Here is a 20,646-nt window from a genome sequence, read left to right on the forward strand (position 1 = left end):
TGAAAAGCTGTCGGATAACCTCTGTGATTGATGAGAGCTTTCAGAGTGAAGCTCTGGCTTCATAATCAGATGATTGGCTTCATTATATTCACTACTGCCTTAGGACAACTTGGGAGTTGGATATCAATCATCTGTAAAACAATCACCTGTCTTGCTGGGTTTGTTCTCTTGTTCTTTGCACCCTGTTGTTCAGTACTGATTTGTAAAACCCATGAACAGGGTTATGATAAGAGCTCATGAAATTTTAGCATAACCAGTGATGATGGAAAAGACTTTATTTCTTGTCTATAGGGAAGCAGCATCATATATTGAAAGTTGAAGTGTATTTTTCCGCAAATATACTGTTGTTTCTGGGGCACGTTGCTTCTCTGTTTGAAAGAAGCAAATTGCTTTAAGCCTAGTTTTCAAAAGTGAGACTGACTTCACTGATGATATGTCTTCATTCCAAAATCTAAGGGAGCCCTAAGGTTTCCATAACCACTAGCTCTTTGGAGGCACTCAGCTCCCATCACAAATTGCTCTTTCTTGGTATTGTAGGCTTTGCTGTGACTCAGCCTGCCAAATGGGTTGGTTTGAAGGACTAGCAATAAAAAAAGCCTTACTGTAATGCCTATAGCTTGGGATATAAAGTCACAAAAATTCCAAAACAACCTATAAAGATGCAGTGACTAACCCTGCAGATAAAAGCTAAGCACAAAGATGCATCTAATTATTGCAGTCTGCAGTTCTATGAGTGAAAAAAAAAAAAGAACAAATGTGTAATGTACACTAGCTAACGCCGGTTAATTCAACAGAAAATATCTACCAAAATATTCTCAAAACCTAACACGTCAAAATAGCAAGTATTTTTAAAAATCCATATTCAATCCATGTGAAACATTCTGGAATATCAAGAAAAGATTGCAGTAATGCATTGCAGTGCAGTGAGCATGAAATGAGTAAAAGCTGGTCTGATATTTAAAAACAAAAAGCTTCCGTTTTATCCTCAGTGTGGACTTTTCCCTCCTCCCCTGGCAGGCTCCAGCAATCTCTTCCCAGCAGGCCTATGCTCACAGCCCTGCTCAGCCTCTCCCTGCAGCCAGGCCTCACAGAACAGAGGGACCTCACTCAGTATCCGGTATCTGCTACTGCTTGGATGGGCAAAAAGAGTGTGGGTGGGGCTGGAAGAGCATGCAGTGTTCAGCAGCAGTTGCTTTTCTTCTCTCCTTCATGGCTCATGGCCAGCTCAGGGTTTTTGAGGTTTTGGGGGTGAGGGGCAGGCTGTCTGCTTTCCTTATTGCTCTTATAAGACTTGTTGTGGTTTTGTAGTGGCATACAAGTGCATTTTGCCTCGTGGTTGCTTATGTGTAATGCACACTGATCTGGCTGTGGGGCTCCTTTTGCAGTTCCCTATATTGTGTTTGTGTCTTCCCTTCCTGCCTGCACTCCTCTGCCTTCCTGCATTGCTGTTCTCCCAGCTGCAAATACAGTGCACATGTGTGTCACAGCAGCAGCCCAAAGCCAGGAGACACTCTGAGGACACTGCCAACCACGAAGCAAAAGAAATCCCCCTCTTTTATGATGTTGGCCCTTGATATCATGGCTGCTACAGCTGAACCTGCCTACCAACATCACATCACATGTTGGCCTCAAGTTGTTCCGGGGGTGGTTTAGGTTGGATATCAGGAAATACTTCTTTACAGAAAGTAACAGTTGTTAAGCACTGAACTCCTCACGGAAGTGGCTGAGTCACCATCCCTGAATGTGTTTAAAAGCCATTTGGATGTGGTGCTCAGAGACAGGATTTAGTTTAGGGTTGTTAGGCTAGGTTGCCGTTGGACTTAATGATCTTTAAAGTCTTCTCCAACGTGGGCAATTTTATGATTCTATGCTGCTGCCGTACAACAGATGGTAGCAGAGGGGCAGTCTAACACAGTGCAGTCTGACATGGAAATGGGGCTGAAGCAAAAATGTGGAACTGAGTGCTGGTGCAGTTGTTTCCCTGCTCTGCCTGCTCCTAGACCATTGCCTGCTCTCATGAGCATCCAGCTGCCTGGAAGCTGTGTAAGGCACCAAGGCAAGGCAGAAGAACACATTGCATGTGTCATGTATCTCTTCTAGAGCCACAATGCATTCTGCAGGTCACATTCTATATTCTAATGTACCACTAACTATGAATAACCTGTTGTGTAGTATGCACACAACATATGTATGTAGTATTACAGAAGGCAGAAAGCAAGCAGTTATTCTCACCTGACAGTTAAGCAGCAGCATCCCTCTAATGTTTTTAAGGAGGAGGTGTTACTTTCAGCTCTGGTGGTGTGCAAGGATGTGTGGTGGTGACCACCCCAGTCTGGAGGTATATGAGATAAGATTTACTTCAGTCAGTGAGTGTTGTGGTCATGGGGAGATATTTTTGAAGTGGAGGTTTGTCCTTTTCCTTCTCTGTTGCGCATTAATAAGGATAGACTTCAAAATAGGAATATATTCAACTTATGAAATATTCAGAGGCTGGGGGAGCTGCCTGGAGCCGAGCTGCAGTGAGGGAGGAAGGCAGGTACATAAGCCTGCTTGGAATTGTTATAAATCTAATAAGTAGTCAGGTCCACCCAGTTCAACCACTCAATAAACCAAGCTTTCAAGTTGAATGAACTGTATTCTAAGTCGATTAAGCTTTTGTTACTGGTTGATAAATTCAGAGAAAGAAGTGGTATGGTAGTCATTTGTCATATGCGCATGAAATGTGCTCTTTCAGAAGAGAGAAACTTCTGGATAATGCTTACAGATAATTAAAAATGTTTAACAGTGTGAAATATGTCCACACAGAGTTGATCTGGTCTGTTCCTGCTGCTTATGGCTCTGTTGGATTTGGCTTCATTTAGCAGAATTGTATAAACTGAATTTTTTACGAGTGCTATGACCTTCTGTGTGGGAGGCACTAGGCTGAAAAACTGATGGGCATATTCTTCTGATTGTAAATGTAGTAATTAAGGTTTTAGTAGATAATGACATTTGCGAGCTTTTCAGCTGAAATGAAGTATTAACATTAGTGACTATTTTCAAGCCAATAGCAAGTAGTTTCATAATTTATTGGTTCAATTACACTTTGAGGACTCCACTGTGGCTTCCAGTCATTCTTTGCCTGGGAGACTTCTACTGAAAATAATTTAGTATCATCAGACTTTCCTTTGTCTGTGCAAAGATTAGACAATCTATAGAATGAGTATTGTAAGATTATTTTGGTGTTATATGGACCAGAAGAATTTGTGTCCTGGGGAGTCGAACTGGGATGAAAACTAAGAGCAGTCTTGCAATAAAGACAGGAAAAAAAATGATGAAAAGAAGCTTCCTCAAGTATGGAGCCATTATCTTCAGGTTATCTGAACACTTTAGATGAGAGTGTTCAAACTGGCTTTACTGGAGCTCTGTCAGGTAGCTTGTAAAAAGATATCTTGTAGCTGCTTGGGAAGATGCTATAAACTTTATCTGTAGTGTCAACAATCAGAAGCAGGTTCATGGGCACACAGATGTATTTGTTGTTCTGATAAAATTTTACTGTTAAATTGTTAAACTGGTTTCTTTACAATACCTTATTTTCTTCCATTTTAGGCATTCACTGTCAATCATATTGCACTTTGTTTGGGAGCATTCTAGTGCAAATCACCTTGACTGCAGAAAACAGGCACATGTGTTTGTGTGCTCCAACTTCCAAATTCTGGCTAGGTCTCAGCAAAACTCATCAGCTAGAACCTTTGTTTTCTCTCCACGGGTTTATGCACTAATTAATCTGTTGTCTTTGTCTTGAATAAGCTGTTGTGTTCTTTCAATATAAAACACCTTTTTCGACTCTTGAATTATGGTGGCCTTTTTATTTTTTCTTCTGACTCCTCTCCAGTTTTTTAAACTTCATGTTGAAAATTGTCACTTTTTGGTCAGAAAAACAGTACAATTCCTCTTAATTCCTATCTTTGAGGTAAAATCACTTCACTGGTCTCTCTCTTGTAGTGGGATAAAAGAATTGGCTGAATTCTAATTTTCCCCTAACATCATGCTAGTGGCTGTACTTAATTTATTAACTTATTTTCAGGATCGCTGCCTACCAGGAGATGATTGCAATCCTACCTTGCACAGCCATTGCTGCCATTCTATTCAGGTGAACAAATTTCTGGCTCTTCCCTTTGTGTGTTCATTTGTGCTTGTTAGAATTAAAGATGTGTTGTTTGACTTGGCCCACTTTTTTTTCCAAGAAGTCCAGGGTTCAAGTGAATCATTTTTCCTAGTGCTTTGTTTGTTCTGTCTTTGTTCCCTCCCTTACCCCCACACAGGAAATGTAACTCTGTAACAGAAATGTAACAGAAATGATATCGTTGTTCTTCCTCACTTTTTTTGTTATTCCTCCTTAAATGTGAATTCCACTCTGTTATAAAATGGTTTCTCCCTTTTGCAGCCCCTTAGACAAGTAATCTAAGGTGCCAGGCTCCAATTGAGATATAATATATATAGTATAATAATAATAGTAACAATAACAACAATAATAATAGTAATAATAATAATATATATATATATATATTAAAACTTTGTTAGAGGACTGTATGCTATAATATCACAGTCCTGTAATTTGTGAGGTGTCCACCAAACATTGGAGTATCACCTTATGAAATAGTTCTAGGTTCAGGCTGCCCAGGGAGGTGGTGGAGTCTCCTTCTCTGGAGATATTCAAGACCTGCCTGGACGCCTACCTGTGTGACGTGGTGTAGGGAGCCTGCTTTGGCAGGGGGGTTGGACTCGATGATCTCTAGAAGTCCCTTCCAACCCCTACAATTCTGTGATTCTGTGATTCTAAGGCAAGTACAGGAGCAAAACATTAAGAGCTCAGTAGATTTTTTGATATCTGAGTGCCTGTGCCAGTGCTTTCTAACCTGCGCTTGGAAGATCATTGTCACTAAAGCTATGGGTGCTCATCTAGGGTGTAATTCTGTATTACATCTTGTAAATAAAGAGTATGTAGTTAGTAGACTTTATTTTGTTTATCTATTTACTTATTGCAATGTTTCGCACTTTTCTGATTCATTAGACGAATGTTGTGAAATCACCTATTAATACTACCTGCCAAATAATTTTAGAACCAGCTTGATGTGTTTGATGTATTCATGTTTTTAAACAATGTATTAGCCCCATATTGAATCCTCTGGCTATGCCTCCGTCATATCAGCATTTCTGGAATCGAATGGGCAGTTTTACAGGTAGAAAATGTTTTGTATTCTGTCACCCATACTGCTTTAAAGTTTTTTCAGTGTTTTGTAATGAAACATTCTTTCTCCAAATATTGTTGAAAGGTGATGCTTTCAGCACTAAGCATGGTTTTTGAGTTGTTGTTGCTTTTGCTATTTGTTTTTATAATGTACTGTAATGCTACATTACACCTTAGCATATAGGCATAAAACTATAAGCAGTGGGTTACCTGAGATGGAATTTCTTCTTGACCCTATCTAAATCCACAAACAGGATTGCCTCTGGGATCAGTAAATACCCATGAAAACAAATACCCAGAAGCAGAAAATGCTTTGGTGGGGCTGCAGACATAAGTAAAACAGATTTCATAATTTACTTTATTTTNATCAGACAGATGGGAAGAAGTACTCTTGTCCTCAGCACAGAAAGAATGCCCAAGTGACTGCTTTTGGGGGCTGCTTGTTTCCAGCATTCTTTAGAGACCTTTCCCCTGACCCTCTAACTGAATGCAATAACACTCTGAAGGGTTCATCATGCCAGTTCTGTAACTTTTACAAGATGCTAAACCGGCTAAGAGGAAACACTACTTAAAATGATCAATCCAAGTATAGAGATTCAAAATTCCTTTGCTGTTTCTACAGCAAGATCTTATCACAGCTCTGTAAATCACTATTTTAACTGAGTAGTACAACATACAAAAAGAAAAAAGCCAGAACTTTGCTCTTGGGTGATTAAATTCCCATGGTAACCATAGTTACTAATTTACAACTGGGAGTTCATCATCTCTTCTCTTTACAGAAAATCCTATGCATTGTGCTTGCCTGTTAGAGGTGCCAGTTGCTTGTTCGTTCAAAAATATGTTTGTCAACATTAGATCTACAGCACAACCACAGATCCTAGGGTGGTTTTCAGGGGAATTCTCAGCCTGTGCAAGAGACTGAGCTGCCCTCTGTCCATCTAAATTAGCACGCATTGCAGTAATTACATTGTTCAAGTTAAAAATCACTGTCAGACCAGGACTTACTTGGAGGAATGTGTAGCTTCAAATACACTACGAGTATTTATTTAAGAAGTCTGGTACATATGTGTTAAAATGTAAATTCTCCTTTTGCCAGTTATTAAATGCAGCTGAGCGGTACGGGGGTGTTAGCATCTTGGAATGCCAGTAGAAAGGCTACCATAACTTCTCTGACTACACCGATGTGTCTGGTGCAGATGCAAGAAGTGAAATCAGTAAAACTCTGCCCTTCTGCTTCTCACTGAAAGTGAGACTGGGAAATGGGAGTTTTCTCACTGTTTCGATTGTCATACTGCCCATCTACTGCCAGAGGGTTCCCATCCCTTTACCACTCTCAGAGACCCAGATTTAAACAGTTACTTTGTTGTGTTTCAGGAGGTACTTCCTAATAGCACTGACTTCATGTCTGCTCTGGAACAAATCTGGCTCTAGTATGGCTGTGGACTCTAAACCCAACATACTTTTGTTCCTGGCTGATGATCTTGGCATCGGAGATGTAGGATGTTATGGGAACAATACCATAAGGTAAAAAAAAGTCTCAGAAAAATATATTTTAAACTACAAAATATCTATCCTGAGTAATTAAACCTAACAATAAAATAAGAAATGCTCTTAATTCAAGGCACTAGTAGTTCAGTAATGGGTACATTAAAGTACCTGTTGTTTCTATGCACATTGGATGCAATGCACAGTAAAAGGAAAAAACCATCAAATTTTCATTTCTACAAATCCTACGTTTCTTCTCAGTGTTGTCAAATACACTCTATGGCTGTGCCCCAAAAAGGAATTCTCCAATGATTACAAGTCATTTTACCCACTGTATCAAGATTTGTTACTGTACCAGTCCTGAAGTATATGCAGAATAACTTTTTGAGGAACTACCCTAAAATTCTCATTTTTTCTTGGCAGTTCATAAAAGTAAGGCTCAGGTTCCTTCACTTCTTTTAAAAATTCAAATTTCATTTTAGGACCCCAAACATTGACCGCCTGGCAAGAGAAGGAGTGAAGCTTACTCAGCACATTGCCGCAGCTCCACTCTGCACTCCAAGCAGAGCAGCTTTTCTCACTGGCAGATACCCCATCAGATCAGGTTGGGCCCATTTTGAGTGACAGATTTCTAATGTACAGAGCTGAGGGACTATAGTAGTCAATAAGAATGAATGGAGGAGAATTCAGCTAATTCCTCACCCTGAGTTAGAAAGTTCACAGCCAGTGTCTGTAACTTTTTATAAGTAACTTGCAATCAGAAACCATTGCCTCACCAGCTGACATCAGCTAAGCTTACAGAATTCAGGAGATCTTTATGATGAAAATAGATAGGCATAGAGAAATGCCAGGAGTACCATTTGTCATTTCTTTAGTACATCACAGCCTGGGCTGAACTGCTGGAATTCATTTGGATGGTGATGGTTAAATATAAGGTTGAAATGGGGCTCTCAAGAGAGAAATGTGGAAGTTCATAGCCAAGACAGTGCAGAAAGTCACAAACTGAAGTGACAATGGAATACTGGATCCACTCACCACCTACTTGAGACACCTTTTGGAAGACATAATAGATATTTCCCATTAGGATTTACATGGGAAAATGAGGTGATTACATTAGGAGAGTTAAGTGGGCAATCAACGTTGGTAGAGCTGTATCTCCCCTAGCATTACACAACATCCCCCTGAGATAGGGAAATGCAATTGTTATCTCTCATTTTAGATGAGGAGCAGAGAGGCCAAATTATCACATTTACTTGGAAACACAGAAAAGAGAGCCTACTATGTACTATCCCCATCAATTAATTTTCAGCTTGATGGTAAATCTAGTGCTAAGCAGCATTTGCTTTGAAAAATAGCACTTGAATTCAGATGTGCTATTGTTGCTATGTGATGCATCTACCTTTGAGATATGCTTAAATTTACATCTAGTGAGGAACTCTGCTGGCTGCAGGTTCAGCACCTGACCTGAAGGCTTTCAGGAGTATCACAGTCTCTGCAAGCAGAGCACAAGTAGCCCTCAGGGATGACCTGAACTATTTCTATCAGGAATGGCTTCCAGCAACCGATACCGAGCACTGCAGTGGAATGCTGGGTCGGGGGGGCTCCCTGCAAATGAAACAACTTTTGCCAGACTCCTGCAGCAACAAGGTTATACCACTGGGCTGATAGGTAAGTGAAAATGTTTTAGTATAATTTTGAAGAATGATTTAATTACATGAATTTAGGCACTGTACTTGTCCCAAATGGTTGATGAACATGAATCCATACCAAAAGACTGAAGGGATGAAACAACACCTTACCTTGTAATTACAAGAATGAAAATACTGTGATCTCAAGAGCTTTAAGACAATGCTCATATCTGTACAGGGCATGTGAATCAGGAAGGATTAAAAACTGACACATTATTATTATGGGTGAGAGTTTGTTTTACTTGGCTTAAGGCTTTTGAATGTTTGGCCCGCTGAGGGAGGTTTGTTAACTTTGTTATTTGGTCCAAATAAAACAGTCTGAGCATTTCAAAGGCATTTGGGGCAAAGGGCAAAGAAACAAAAGAGAGTAGGGAAAGAAAGGAATAAAATCTGTACCCATAAAACAGGTGATGAAGCACAGGTGCCTCACAGGTGATGTGAGGTCCCAAAGAGGCATAGTACTGTGGCACTTCCCTTAGAAGAGGCCATGATAGAAAGACATGAGAGAAACACTGCCCTGGAGAACTTGCCTTCCTGTCTGTGACACTGATCAGAACTCTACAGTTTCAGTTTTCATCATTCTTTTGCTAAATACTCTAAAATGGACTGGTAAATTATTTCTTCTCTCTTCTGTTCTGCTTTTATTACTTACTCAAGTGATAGATGCTTCTGCAATGGATCCTTTAGTATAAATTTATAGGTATAACCCTTAAAGCCAAGGAGTTCATCCTTGCCAAAGCACTGTCATCTCCAAGTTCTGGAAATAAATGTGGCTGTATTGAATTGAAAGATAATGAGGCAAAGTCTTCCTGGCTGAGTCTATAATTACTTGGCAAACATATAGACCAGAAAACCACAAGGTTCTTTGATCCAGAACATTTTCTAAGCTTTTGTCTGCATGCTCTCTTTAGGAGTCTGGGCAGGGATAGAGTGAAAGGTTGTTTTACACCTTTTTCTACTCTTCATATTGAATGGGGACAATGCATAGGAAATAATCTTTCTGAGTCTGGTGATCACAGTATTTGTCAACACTGGCCAAGAGTTTCTTGGATATTCTAGTAAAATTGTAACATATTAAAAGAAGTTGCAAGTAAAGCAATTGAAAGTTAGGACCAAGGTATATTAAAGCAGCTGGTGATTTAGAGTCCATAGTCCCCTGACCCTCATTGAAAAGCAATTTAAATCCCATCCTTAAGTAACCTTCATCTCTTCCGTAGCTGACCTGACTGTTCTACAGATTTCTCTGTTGATTGCCTGACCACTTGGGGTTCGCACATTAGGTCACAACATTTACCCATCAAGCACTGGTTCCATCATGCCTCTTTATGTGCTTTGATTCACAAGATTCCCAAGGGAGTACTTGCAGTGCCTCTGTTCGAGTTGTCCACTTAAATGTTCTAATTTTTTTTCATGCTTTAAAACCTTCAGGAAAGTGGCATCAAGGTGTAAACTGTATATCCTCCAATGACCATTGTCACCATCCTCTAAATCATGGGTTTGACTACTTTTATGGCATGCCTTTTACACTTCTAAACAACTGTCAAGAAAACAAACCTCCAGAGCTGGATGCAGCCTTTCAAGCCAAGCTTTGGCTTTACAGTCAGATAATTGCCCTCACTGTGTTTACTCTTGCTGCTGGAAGACTGATTGGTTTGGTTTCCATCCGCTGGAAGATAATTGCCTGTTTCTCTTTGGCGGGCTGCCTTTTCTTCATTTCTTGGTACTCCAGTTATGGCTTTGTGCAGCGTTGGAACTGCATCCTGATGAGGAACCATGATATCACTGAGCAGCCAATGAGGTTAGAAAGGACTGCTTCCCTCATGCTGAAGGAGGCAAAGTCATTTATCAAAAGGTAAATGATTGTCTGTAGTTTTCTTTATAAGTGAGAGGAGGCTCTGGTCTCATGGAATAGGGTTGTGTTTGTTTTTTTTTTACCACGCCAGCTATAGCTGTATGTTTATAACTTGGTAAAATTCATACCCAAGTTATTTTTATTTTGAAATTTAAATTTTAATTGCAACTACCCACATGGAAAGTGATAATAAATGAATTTTCACCATAAACATCTCAGTATACACTGTAATTTGTAAATAACAAATTTGTTCCATTATTGACCGGTTAATTCTTACATGTTACTCTGCAAGCCTCATTTGTGCTTTTTCTCATAATCCTTATAAAGCATTTACTACTAGCTTCAAGATCCTCTTTGGCCTATACAGCCCTCAATAAATACTTCTGTGTGCCAGACGTCTTTCTGTAAGACGGGGAGAGTAATAATCTTCTTCTTAAAAGTATATTTAAACATATATACTGAAAAACTTTAATGGCTGTCTTAGAAAAGCCATGTAAATCTTAAGGTAAATATAAGACTATTTCCAATTGCATTTAATTAAACAAAGCATCAGAGACATGCAGCTGATTCTTAAAAGCAATACACAAGTGCTTTGCCAGTTTACATTTTGGAATCTGACTGAAAACTGTCTGTCTTGTCTACATTTTATGCAAGAAAGCAACAATTAACCAAGATCAACAGGGTCACATTGTGTGTGGATACAGCATAGACCTGTTGATTGTGTCTCTGTGCTGATGAATATGAAAACTTTCGGAATATTTCAAATGCACACCAAAAATTATGCTTCTTTGTTTTTAAGAAACAGACATGGACCATTCCTTCTCTTTGTTTCCTTTCTTCATGTTCACACACCTCTCTTCACCACAGAGAAATTTCTTGGGAAAAGCCATCACGGTTTGTATGGAGACAATGTAGAAGAAATGGACTGGATGGTGGGTAAGTATTCTTGATGATGGATTTGTTTCAGATATGTATACCTGTGTGTTTTAAAGCTGGAGAAATAATAAAGCCAAGATATCCACAGCAATCTATGCTGTTAAAACCTTATCAGAGCATGTAGCAAAAGATCATTATCAAAATGTTATACATGTGGATTGATCTTTCTAATTGCTTAATTGGAACCCTTCTGTCTCTCTTCTTAAATTTAAGGTGAAATTTTAGATTTGCTTGACAAGGAAGGTTTGAAAAATCAGACATTCACATACTTTGCTTCTGATCACGGAGGACACTTGGAAGCTCAGGATGGTTCTGCCCAGATAGGTGGCTGGAATGGCATTTATAAAGGTAGGAAATTAAATGTAGCTTTACATGTTGATTAGAAATAGAAACACAATGATGTAACCTGGGTGAAGTTTTCAAAGCTGTGATTTACATTGTTTTGTATATTGAAATACCGGTGACAAGCAGAGGTGCTTTAATCTTAAAGTTACTTTTTCTTTCAGTAAAATCTAAGTATTATTGCACATCTCTTTGATAATGGTACTATACAGTTTGATACCTGTAAACTATTTGGTGTTCTCAAGTGAAAGGCACTGAATAAAATATGGCAGATCCCTTTAAAACTCCCCTTTTCCCCCTGGTAGCCCCCACTTGGGTCTGTTCCTGATTTACTTGTTTCTTTTTCTTATTATTTCCAGAAATCATTGCCGTCCACCCATTTGATATGAAACAGAGTAAGGACACATTTTGCCATGACAAACAGCAATAGTTTAGCCCCCTGTATGCCTCTATACTCTATGTAAATCAGTGATTGGCGTAAGACCCAAATGACTTTGGTGATGCACAAAGACCTCTCTCACCTCTGCCTGCTTTTTGTGTAGTGAATTATGAGTCAGCCTCCTGGGCAGCACAGCAGATTTTTAAAGCCACATGATACCTTGCTACCTACTTGGAGGTAGTGAGGCCCTGCAAAGGGATCTGGACAGGCTGGAGAGCTGGGCTGAAGCCAATGGGATGAGGTTCAACAAGACCAAATGCCGTGTCCTGCACTTTGGCTACAGCAACCCCAGGCAGCGCAACAGGCTTGGGGCAGAGTGTCTGGAAGGCTGCGTAGAGAAATTGGACTTAGTGGTATTGACTGATGCTCAACTGAACATGAGCCAGCAGTGTGCCCAGGTGGCCAAGAAGGCCAATGGCCTCCTAGCTTGCATCAGAAACAGTGTTGCCAGCAGGAACAGGGAAGTGCCCAGTTTTGGGCCCCTCACTGCAAGAAAGACATTGAGGCCCTGGAACGTGGTCAAAGAATGGCAACAAAGCTGGTGAGGGGTCTGGAGCACAGGTCTTATAAGGAGAAGCTGAAGAAACTGCAAATGTTCAGCCTGGAGAAGAGGAGGCTCAGGGGAGACTTTATTGCTTTCTATAACTACCTGAAGGGAGGTTGTATTGAGCTGGGGCTCAGCCTCTTCTCTCATGTAACTAGAGGGAATGGCTTCAAGCTGTGCCAGGGGAGGTTCAGGCTGGACATTAGGAGGTATTACTTCTCAGAAAGGGTGGTCAGGCAGTGGAATGGATTGCCCAGGGAGGTGGTGGAGTCACCAACCCTGGAGGTGTTCAAGGAATGTTTGGACGTTGTGCTGAGGGACATGGTTTAGTGAGAACTATTGGTGATGGGTGGATGGTTGGACTGGATGATCTTGTAGGTCTTTTCCAACCTTGCTAATTCTGTGACTCTGTGATTCTGTGATACACATTCACTGCATTTTCTCCCATCTGCCCCAGCAGCACTGAATCATTAAACTACCTCCTCCTGTGTCCTGCCATGAGCATGCTCTTGAACAGGAGTCCGGCTTTAGGCTCTGTTACCAGCAGTGAACCTCCCATTTCTTGCCCAAGTTTTTGTTTTCCTAAAACAAGTTTCTTCTTTTACAAACCTTGAGCTTTACTGCAGGGCACAGCAGAGGTCAAAGACATGGAATTTTGGCTGAATTATGGTGAATGTTTTGATGCTGAGCAATGGTTGCTGGCTCTTAGTAAAGGTCTTATTTATAGTATGCTTGTTCTCCATCTCATTCCTTATTTCCTCTCTAGTACCAAGATGCTGTATTATGTTAGTTTATGTTAGTAGCAAGCTGGGAAAAGGTGTTTTGCTGTCATTTTAAGTAATGTTTATACCATTTGATTTCATAGTTCAGATTTTTTGCTTCTGGGTTCAGAGATATTGCATTAGGAAAGTCAGATCCAAATCTTAATTCAAAAACTACAAAAGATGCTGAAGGCATCTGGAAATATTTCTATGTTAAGAATATGTCTTTCTTTCCAATACTTGAAGGGAGCACATAAACAGGAGGGAGTAGATCCGTTTACAAGGGTGGATAGTGATAGGACAAGGGGGAATGGTTTTAAACTGAGACAGGGGAGATTTAGATTAGATGTTAGGAGGAAGTTTTTCACACAGAGGGTGGTGACGCACTGGAACAGGTTGCCCAAGGAGGTTGTGGATGCCCCATCCCTGGAGGCATTCAAGGCCAGGCTGGATGTGGCTCTGGGCAGCCTGATCTGGTGGTTGGCAACCCTGCACATAGCAGGGGGTTGAAACTGGATGATCTTTGAAGTCCTTTTCAACCCAGGCCATTCTATGATTCTATGATTCTGAAGGGAATCCATAGCTACAAAGAGAAGAAATATTTTTTACAGCTGTTTGTTAAGGTAAGATAATAATTCTTAAGTTTTCAGTAGGTTTAAACAGAATATCAACTATTTCTTTAGTCTTGTGTCTGCTGCCTCTGTGAATACTTCCTTGTGAGTTTGCCTTCTGAACTTCTTTATGTTCTTTAATGTACTTGCAGGTGGAAAAGGCATGGGAGGTTGGGAAGGAGGGATCCGTGTGCCAGGAATATTCAGGTGGCCAGGAATTTTACCTGCAGGCACAGTTATCAATGAACCTACAAGTCTGATGGATATTTTTCCCACAGTTATTCATCTGGCTGGAGGAATATTGCCACAGGACAGGTATGGAGATATTTTCAGTAGGAGAAATTGAACAGAGAGCATCAACTAAATAACTTTGATGTATTTTTTTTTAATCATCTAAGATCTCTTATCTATACTGTAGTCTCAAGCCCAGTCCAAGATTTTAAAGCTCAGAAGCAACCCCCCTTCCCTTCCCCTTCCCCTTCCCCATACACACCTGGATATGCCCACAGGTATGCATGTGGCCACAGGACTTGTTCATTTCTAAACAAAGTTCAGCATCACTCAGGAAAAAACTGATAGCTGAGGTTGTTTTGGTATTAAATTAAGAGAGGTGTGGACACATACAGATTCCTCATAACAACATTAAATTCATACTTGTCCAAAAGATTTCTACAAACTCCTTTGAAATTTGCTATATAAAAACAATTATGAGATCAGTATAAATTTGTCTGAATAAAGAATACTATTCCAGTAGACCAAACCCTAAATGTTGTGTATGTATTACTAACTGGAGTGAGTTTACACAGCTATTTTGAAAATAACAAATTAACAAAATAAATTAAATATACATATATGTATATATATATCTAAAGGATTTAAAATGTTGACCTGGCAATTTGCTGGCTGTGATAATATGCAGTTAATTCTGTCAGGTTTGTCCCCTCCTGAATACGCATTTACATTAGGGTAATCGACGGACGAAACTTGATGCCTTTACTCCAAGGAAGAACTCAAAAGTCAGAGCATAAGTTTCTCTTTCATTATTGTGGATCCTACTTGCACGCAGTGCGGTGGCACCAAAAGGACAGTAAGTGTAAATATTCCATGTTAACTACAGTATATAAGATTTCTTCTCTTGACGTATTTCTTGCTTTATGACAGATTTCTTGCATGATGACATTTATCTGTATTGATCTCTGAGATTCTTGAAGTTGTTCTGCTTGATATATCAGTGATTTTTGCTAGCTAGAGTGGGCTTACAGTTTAAAAATACTTGTAGGTAATAAAGGAGATGTGTTATAGAAAATGGGATGAAAATAGAAGCTGGCTGCCTACTATTACACTTGAAGACTAATATTGTCTTCATAGATTTACTGCTTTCTATCTTCAAACTCAGTACACGGTGCAGGTAATCTTATCTGTGGTGATGGGATGGGTGTGTGGCAAGAGGTCTCCTTAGTAAGCAACCACTGAAGACAATTCACCTCTTTTTCTCTCTTGTAGTTGTGCCATAACATTTCTTTCCTGACAGGTGGAGCTGTCTGGAAGGCTCACTATGTAACCCCAGTCTTTCATCCAGCTGGAGCTGGGGCTTGTTATGGAAAAGGAATTTGCCCATGTTTTGGGGAAGGTGTGACCCATCATGACCCTCCACTGCTGTATGACCTCTCACGAGACCCTTCTGAGTCCCAGCCTCTGTCAGCTGACACTGAACCCCTTTTTGACACTGTAATAGAGCAGATTGAGAAAGCCATTGAAGAGCACCGCAGGACACTGACTGCAGTCCCACAGCAGCTTTCCTTGTACAACATTATTTGGAAGCCGTGGCTGCAGCCCTGCTGTGGGACATTCCCATTCTGTTGGTGTGATAAAGAAGGTGACAGCACACAGAGTTTGTGAGATGGATGACTGCTAGCGTGTCCCATGGCTCTGAGTCCTTTGCTGACCAAACTTTCAGAAAATAATCATGTCCTTTGTCTTGCAAGCCAAGTGAATGAAAATAAAGTAATTTTGAGTAAAGATTTACCCCTTTATTCTTCACCACTAAACAAAGGTTTAAGGAAATCCTGTCCGGTGTGGTAAAGAACTTGAGTGGAGACATTTTTTTACAGATTTAGATCTAAGAGACAGCTGAAGAAGGGTATGCCTAAAATCTGTCTAGTTTATGCCTGCTCAAGCAGGACAATTTGGAGAACTCTGAAGAGACACGAGTATATATCATGCTGTCTCAGATAAATCTCTGCATGTTTGCAATTGTGCGCCTGTGGTCTATGATTCATGGGCATTCTCTATCCAACATAGTAGTTTGTCATTATTGGTTTCTGCATTTTTCTGTCATCCGTGCAGAAGTATCACTGAGATGTTGAATGATTGTGATTTTGTCAGGGACAGTTCTCAGGCAGCTTTACTGCATTGACAGTAACACATACCAGATGAAGTTGGAAATGTTGAAGAGCAGTATAACTCTGCAGTAGTGACAAAGAAGAGAGAAGCAATTTTCTCTTCAGTAGGAGGTCCTGGTGCTTATTATGTTGGCACACAGTAGTTTTATTGTATAAAAGATGCCAATAAGAATGTTTTGGATAAATAGCATGCACTGTTTCAAAGTCAGTTAGCAAAATGTGGTCTTTTTGAGGCTCACAGAAATTAATGTTTAAAATATTTGGCAGTCATATATTAACAAACAGTAGCTCCTAAAAAGGGATCACGGCAGTACTAGTTTAAAAGAAAACAACAAGAACCAACCAACCAACAAAAAACTTAGCTGTACGACCCTAGCTAGACTTTCTATGGAGGCATATGACTGTATTGAATCTGGCAGTGAAATTGCAGAGACTTTGATGCTTTAAACTGTATTACTGACTGTTCTTCACAGGATGTAGATGAAGTCAAGTTTTATTATAAGCACACTGCTACAACTCTGTAGAGAAATTGGGTTTTGAAGTGAGTTAACGAAAAGTGATTGTTCATAGGTTTTTTTCAGATATTTTTTCTTTTTTTCCCCTGCAGCTGCCCCTGCAAACACTTTACTTGCTCAGCTAATCTGCGTCAGTTTTCTTATCTCAGTGTTTTTTCATAAGCATTACATAGAGGTGAAACATATTTCTGTTTGTGTTATTTCAGTATTATTTCATTTCAGTTCCTTTACTACTACAGAAAACTTGTCAGGGTTATAAGGGGAGGTATGAATGCCTGCACTTCCTTTTAGTACCCAGACTTAAGGAAAACAGTGGCAGTATAATGCACTGAGTGACTCAAAATTAAGTCTTTGCTGGCAGAGAATTTGCAGTAGTGAGCATAAAATATCTCCCCGTGCTTTGGTGCAGTGAAAAACCTGCAGAAACTGAAAAGGAGGAAATAATGCAGGGCTCAAAATGCTTGGAAACGTAATGTTCAATCTGCTTCATTGTTATAAAGCTTTTTTCTTTTACCTTACAAAATATCTTGGTTCAAAGCTCAGTTGTATTGAAGACAATATATAATTACAGCTGTTACCTCTGCAGTTGGTCACTAACTTAGTGTTGAGTAACAGGATGTAAGGACTGTAAAAGCAGAATGCCCCTCCATTTCCAGACATAGATTTGTAATGAGAAGAAAATTCAAAGTTTATTTTTTCTTTTCTTTTCTTTTTTTTTTTTTTTTTTTTTTTTAAATTTAAAGACAAACCAGCAGCAGCATGAGCACATCTTCAGTAGTCATCTCATGGTAAGAACAATGAAAACAGCCTAGAAAAGCTGAAATAAAAATGTAGTCATAATTTGGATCAAAGACAGATATAAATTAATACTTAAATTACTGTGAACTTTTAAAGAATGAGGTAATTTTCAAGAGACACAGTTTTTCAAGGGAAAGCTTTGCACCAGAAACATCACAAGCTGCTAAGTACTGCACTAAATAAGTATTATCTTCAAATAGTTTTTTTTGTGAAAACAGACAAATTTGACAACTTACATCTTATGAGGATAATCAAACATAGCCATGTGTTCAAGGAGATCAACCAAAATCCACCTCCAGCCATAGTTATCCCTTCCAATATATTATATGAATCTGCTAGTTTAAACTGCTTCACCTTTCAACCTCAATTGACTCCCGCTGGTTTCTCTCGAGTACAGTGTTAAATTCAGCAATCAGTGTCCAAGGCACCATGGGAGCTGAAATGTCAACAAGCAAATAGAAATGTGTTTCTCTCATTGCTCAATACCTTGGAAAGGATAAAGTGCATCACATCAGAGCTGACTTCCAAAAGAAGTGGATGTGGGGAAGGGAAATACTCTACCTTTAGTTCCTGTGGAAGACGTCTCATTTAATATCTTCAGTGCAGGTAGGTTTAGCTCACCTGAAAATGCAATGAGGAAGAAAAGACAACATGAAAAAAAAGGGGGATGACAAGCCAGTCCTGTTATCCAGTTTGAGAGGTCAGAAATCAGGGTGGGGGAAATAAAACAACAGGACTCCAAGTTTGATCCTGTAATCCTTTGAAGCACCACTTTGGAGGTACTGCAATAGAGCAGTGCTAGGCTTTACGGGGATCTGCACAGGATTAACTGGGTAGGCAGCTCAGAGAAGGCAGTGGCCATGTCATGTCACTGTTTCAAGAATAAAGACTTTGTACTCTGTCTGGAATTTGTGTGTAACCTCACTGACGGTCTCACTCGCTGCTCCTGGCAGACATCCCAGCGGCTTCTGCATCCAGAACTGGAGGAAGGGAGGAGAGCAAACACAGTAAATCCACTCCCACTTCCTCCCACACACTTCTCGGGGGATCAGGCTGTTTAGCAAACCAGAGAACAAGAAGGAATTCCAAAGCAGGAAGAAAATGTTTTCATCCATGTTTTTAAAAGGATCCGGCCTTTTTTGTTAGACTTGCTGTTTATTGTGGCTTACTGGAAATTGCTATCTATCTGCCGTTTTCTTGGATTTCTGTAAGTTCAGCAGTACAACAGTAAGTTGCTGTGCTGATTCCTTGAGGATGTTGCTTTTTAGAGTTATGAATTATGGGGTTGTTGTTTGTTGTTGTTGTTGTTTAACAGCTAAGGAAACTTGACAAGCCTTAGGCCCCAGTAGTACAGGGTTTGTTGCACTCATAGATGTCACTGGGAGTGCTGCTTTCAGAAGGAATCAGTCCCTAACAGAAAAAAAGTGAATATACATATTTAAACTCATTTTAAAAAAAATAAAAAAGAAAAAGCGAAAATCTCTTCTGGCCCTTCAGTAGGAACACTGTTAGTAAAATGGCTTGCAATAAATCAAGGAGCACCACTTTTTATTATGCCACAGGCAATGGTATTAAGACTGAAATATCTTGCAGTACTACTCAGCTTCTCAGCTGACATTACAGTGTTGCTAACGGATTGTACCAAGTCTCTGTCTAATCACCACTGCAACTGCTGTCAGCAGTCAGCTGTAGCAAATGAAACTGTGGGGATGCAGTGGAAGGCAGCAGAGATGCTGCACCAGCTTCTTAACACCCATAGGAGTGAAAGAGAAGGAAGGGCAGCAAAGCAAGGATTTCTCATGGTCTGGATATTTCATATTTTGATCACCTTTCACAGTGAAGAAACTAAGATTTCTAATTTACTTCAGTGTACAGCAGAGAGATGAAGTTTGCCAGTCCCAGAGCAACCAATTTATCCTGTGCATCTGGATGGTTGTTTACACAGTACCAGCACAACATTTTCTGCAGATTTCTTGCTCAGCATCTATTCACAAGCAAAAAGAGTGCATTTCCCAAGCCATTTTTTTGTCCAAAGCAAATAGCTGTATTTTTTATTTCAGCAAGCATAGGAAATTGCTTCCTCTCATAAAGTGTCCCTTGAAAAGAAAAAGAAACTGTATATTTAGAAACAGAAAGGTTATTTTTGGGCTTTAAAGTCCAAGATGAATTCACAGAGTTGGCAGGTAAAAAAACGGGTCTGTTAAACTTATAAATGGCATTAAACTTGGAAGTTCTTTATCACAATGATATTTATGTTTCTGGACAGTTTTTAGTAACATTCAGATAGAAGCACCTCCCTAAAAGCAGTAGATGGCTTCCAAACCTGAGTGTCACGGTCATTCCCTAAGAACTGCATAGTAATTATTAGTTCCCAGGCTGGGTTTTATTTGAGGCATACTTTGTCATTTCTAAGCTCAGTAAGGATTAATTTATTTTCCTGAAGTTAAAATACAGTTTGGTGTTATGTAAAGAGTGAGGTACTAGATTTACATATCACTGCCTCCTGTTTCACTTAATAGAAAACTTCATTTCAGTGAAGACCAGGAGTTTTGAGCCTGTATTTAGTAACCAATATCTTTAACACTGCTTTAAAGCATTTAGTCTTCTTGCCAAATATGAGTCATAGAATCATAGAATCATAGAATCACCAAGGTTGGAAAAGACCTCAAAGATCATCCATTCCAACCGTTCACGTATTACCAATAGCTCCCATGAGTCCATCTGAAGTTAATGGCAGTTGAGAGTAGGCTGGGTCCTGTAACACGGCATGCTGTGCAGTGTCCTCAGAAGATCAGATCCTCCTACCTTGAAGGATCTCCTCAAGAGGGCTCTGCAAATAGACTTGCAGAAAGTTGGAGACTGCCTTGTCAAGCCCTAATGCAGTGCATTCTTTCATAGTCAGCCACAGGCAGTGGCAATATGACTGTGATAATACAGAGTAGTCAATGAGCAGCTTCACAGACAAGATCACCAGAGCTGCTGCTGGGTTCTCTCTTTTTTTTTTTTTTTTTTTTTCAGTTTTACATTTATTTATTTTTTTCTA

At 39.8% G+C, this 20,646-nt stretch overlaps 2 protein-coding genes and 1 long non-coding RNA gene across 8 annotated transcripts in view; 2 read left to right on the top strand and 1 right to left on the bottom strand.

Moving 5' to 3' along the window:
• On the top strand, positions 1-15,907 carry LOC107305989 (arylsulfatase D-like). Of its 2 annotated transcripts, XM_015848724.2 has the most exons (11): positions 1-1,117; positions 4,067-4,132; positions 6,605-6,754; positions 7,198-7,319; positions 8,261-8,383; positions 9,832-10,255; positions 11,055-11,191; positions 11,405-11,539; positions 14,041-14,203; positions 14,854-14,975; positions 15,420-15,907. In XM_015848724.2, exons 2-11 carry the CDS (start codon positions 4,086-4,088, stop codon positions 15,785-15,787), a joined length of 1,791 nt encoding a protein of 596 aa, XP_015704210.1. In that variant the 5' UTR covers positions 1-1,117; positions 4,067-4,085; the 3' UTR covers positions 15,788-15,907. The 2 variants fall into 2 exon arrangements, with proteins under 2 accessions (XP_015704210.1, XP_032297280.1); XM_032441389.1 differs by lacking the exon at positions 9,832-10,255 and having other exon boundaries at positions 5-1,117; positions 11,123-11,191.
• LOC107306011 lies at positions 14,849-18,560 on the bottom strand. Of its 2 annotated transcripts, XR_001551960.2 has the most exons (3): positions 18,165-18,259; positions 17,840-18,039; positions 14,849-17,622 (listed from the first exon to the last, which is right to left on the bottom strand). It is a non-coding gene; the product is annotated as an uncharacterized LOC107306011 (long non-coding RNA). The 2 variants fall into 2 exon arrangements; XR_004305609.1 differs by having other exon boundaries at positions 14,849-18,039; positions 18,165-18,560.
• LOC107305966 (arylsulfatase H-like) overlaps positions 18,095-20,646 on the top strand; it is a 15,843-nt gene continuing 13,291 nt past the window's right edge. The window contains exon 1 of one of the 4 annotated variants that reach the window (XM_015848687.1): positions 18,095-18,209. The gene's annotated coding sequence lies outside the window, so the exon portion shown is untranslated. Of the gene's footprint in view, positions 18,210-18,697; positions 18,831-20,646 lie in introns of those variants that run through there. The other 3 variants (XM_032441379.1, XM_032441383.1, XM_032441385.1) reach the window with 3 other exon arrangements.

The sequence above is a fragment of the Coturnix japonica genome, chromosome 1 (assembly GCF_001577835.2).
Source record: "Coturnix japonica isolate 7356 chromosome 1, Coturnix japonica 2.1, whole genome shotgun sequence".
Lineage (NCBI taxonomy): Eukaryota > Metazoa > Chordata > Aves > Galliformes > Phasianidae > Coturnix > Coturnix japonica.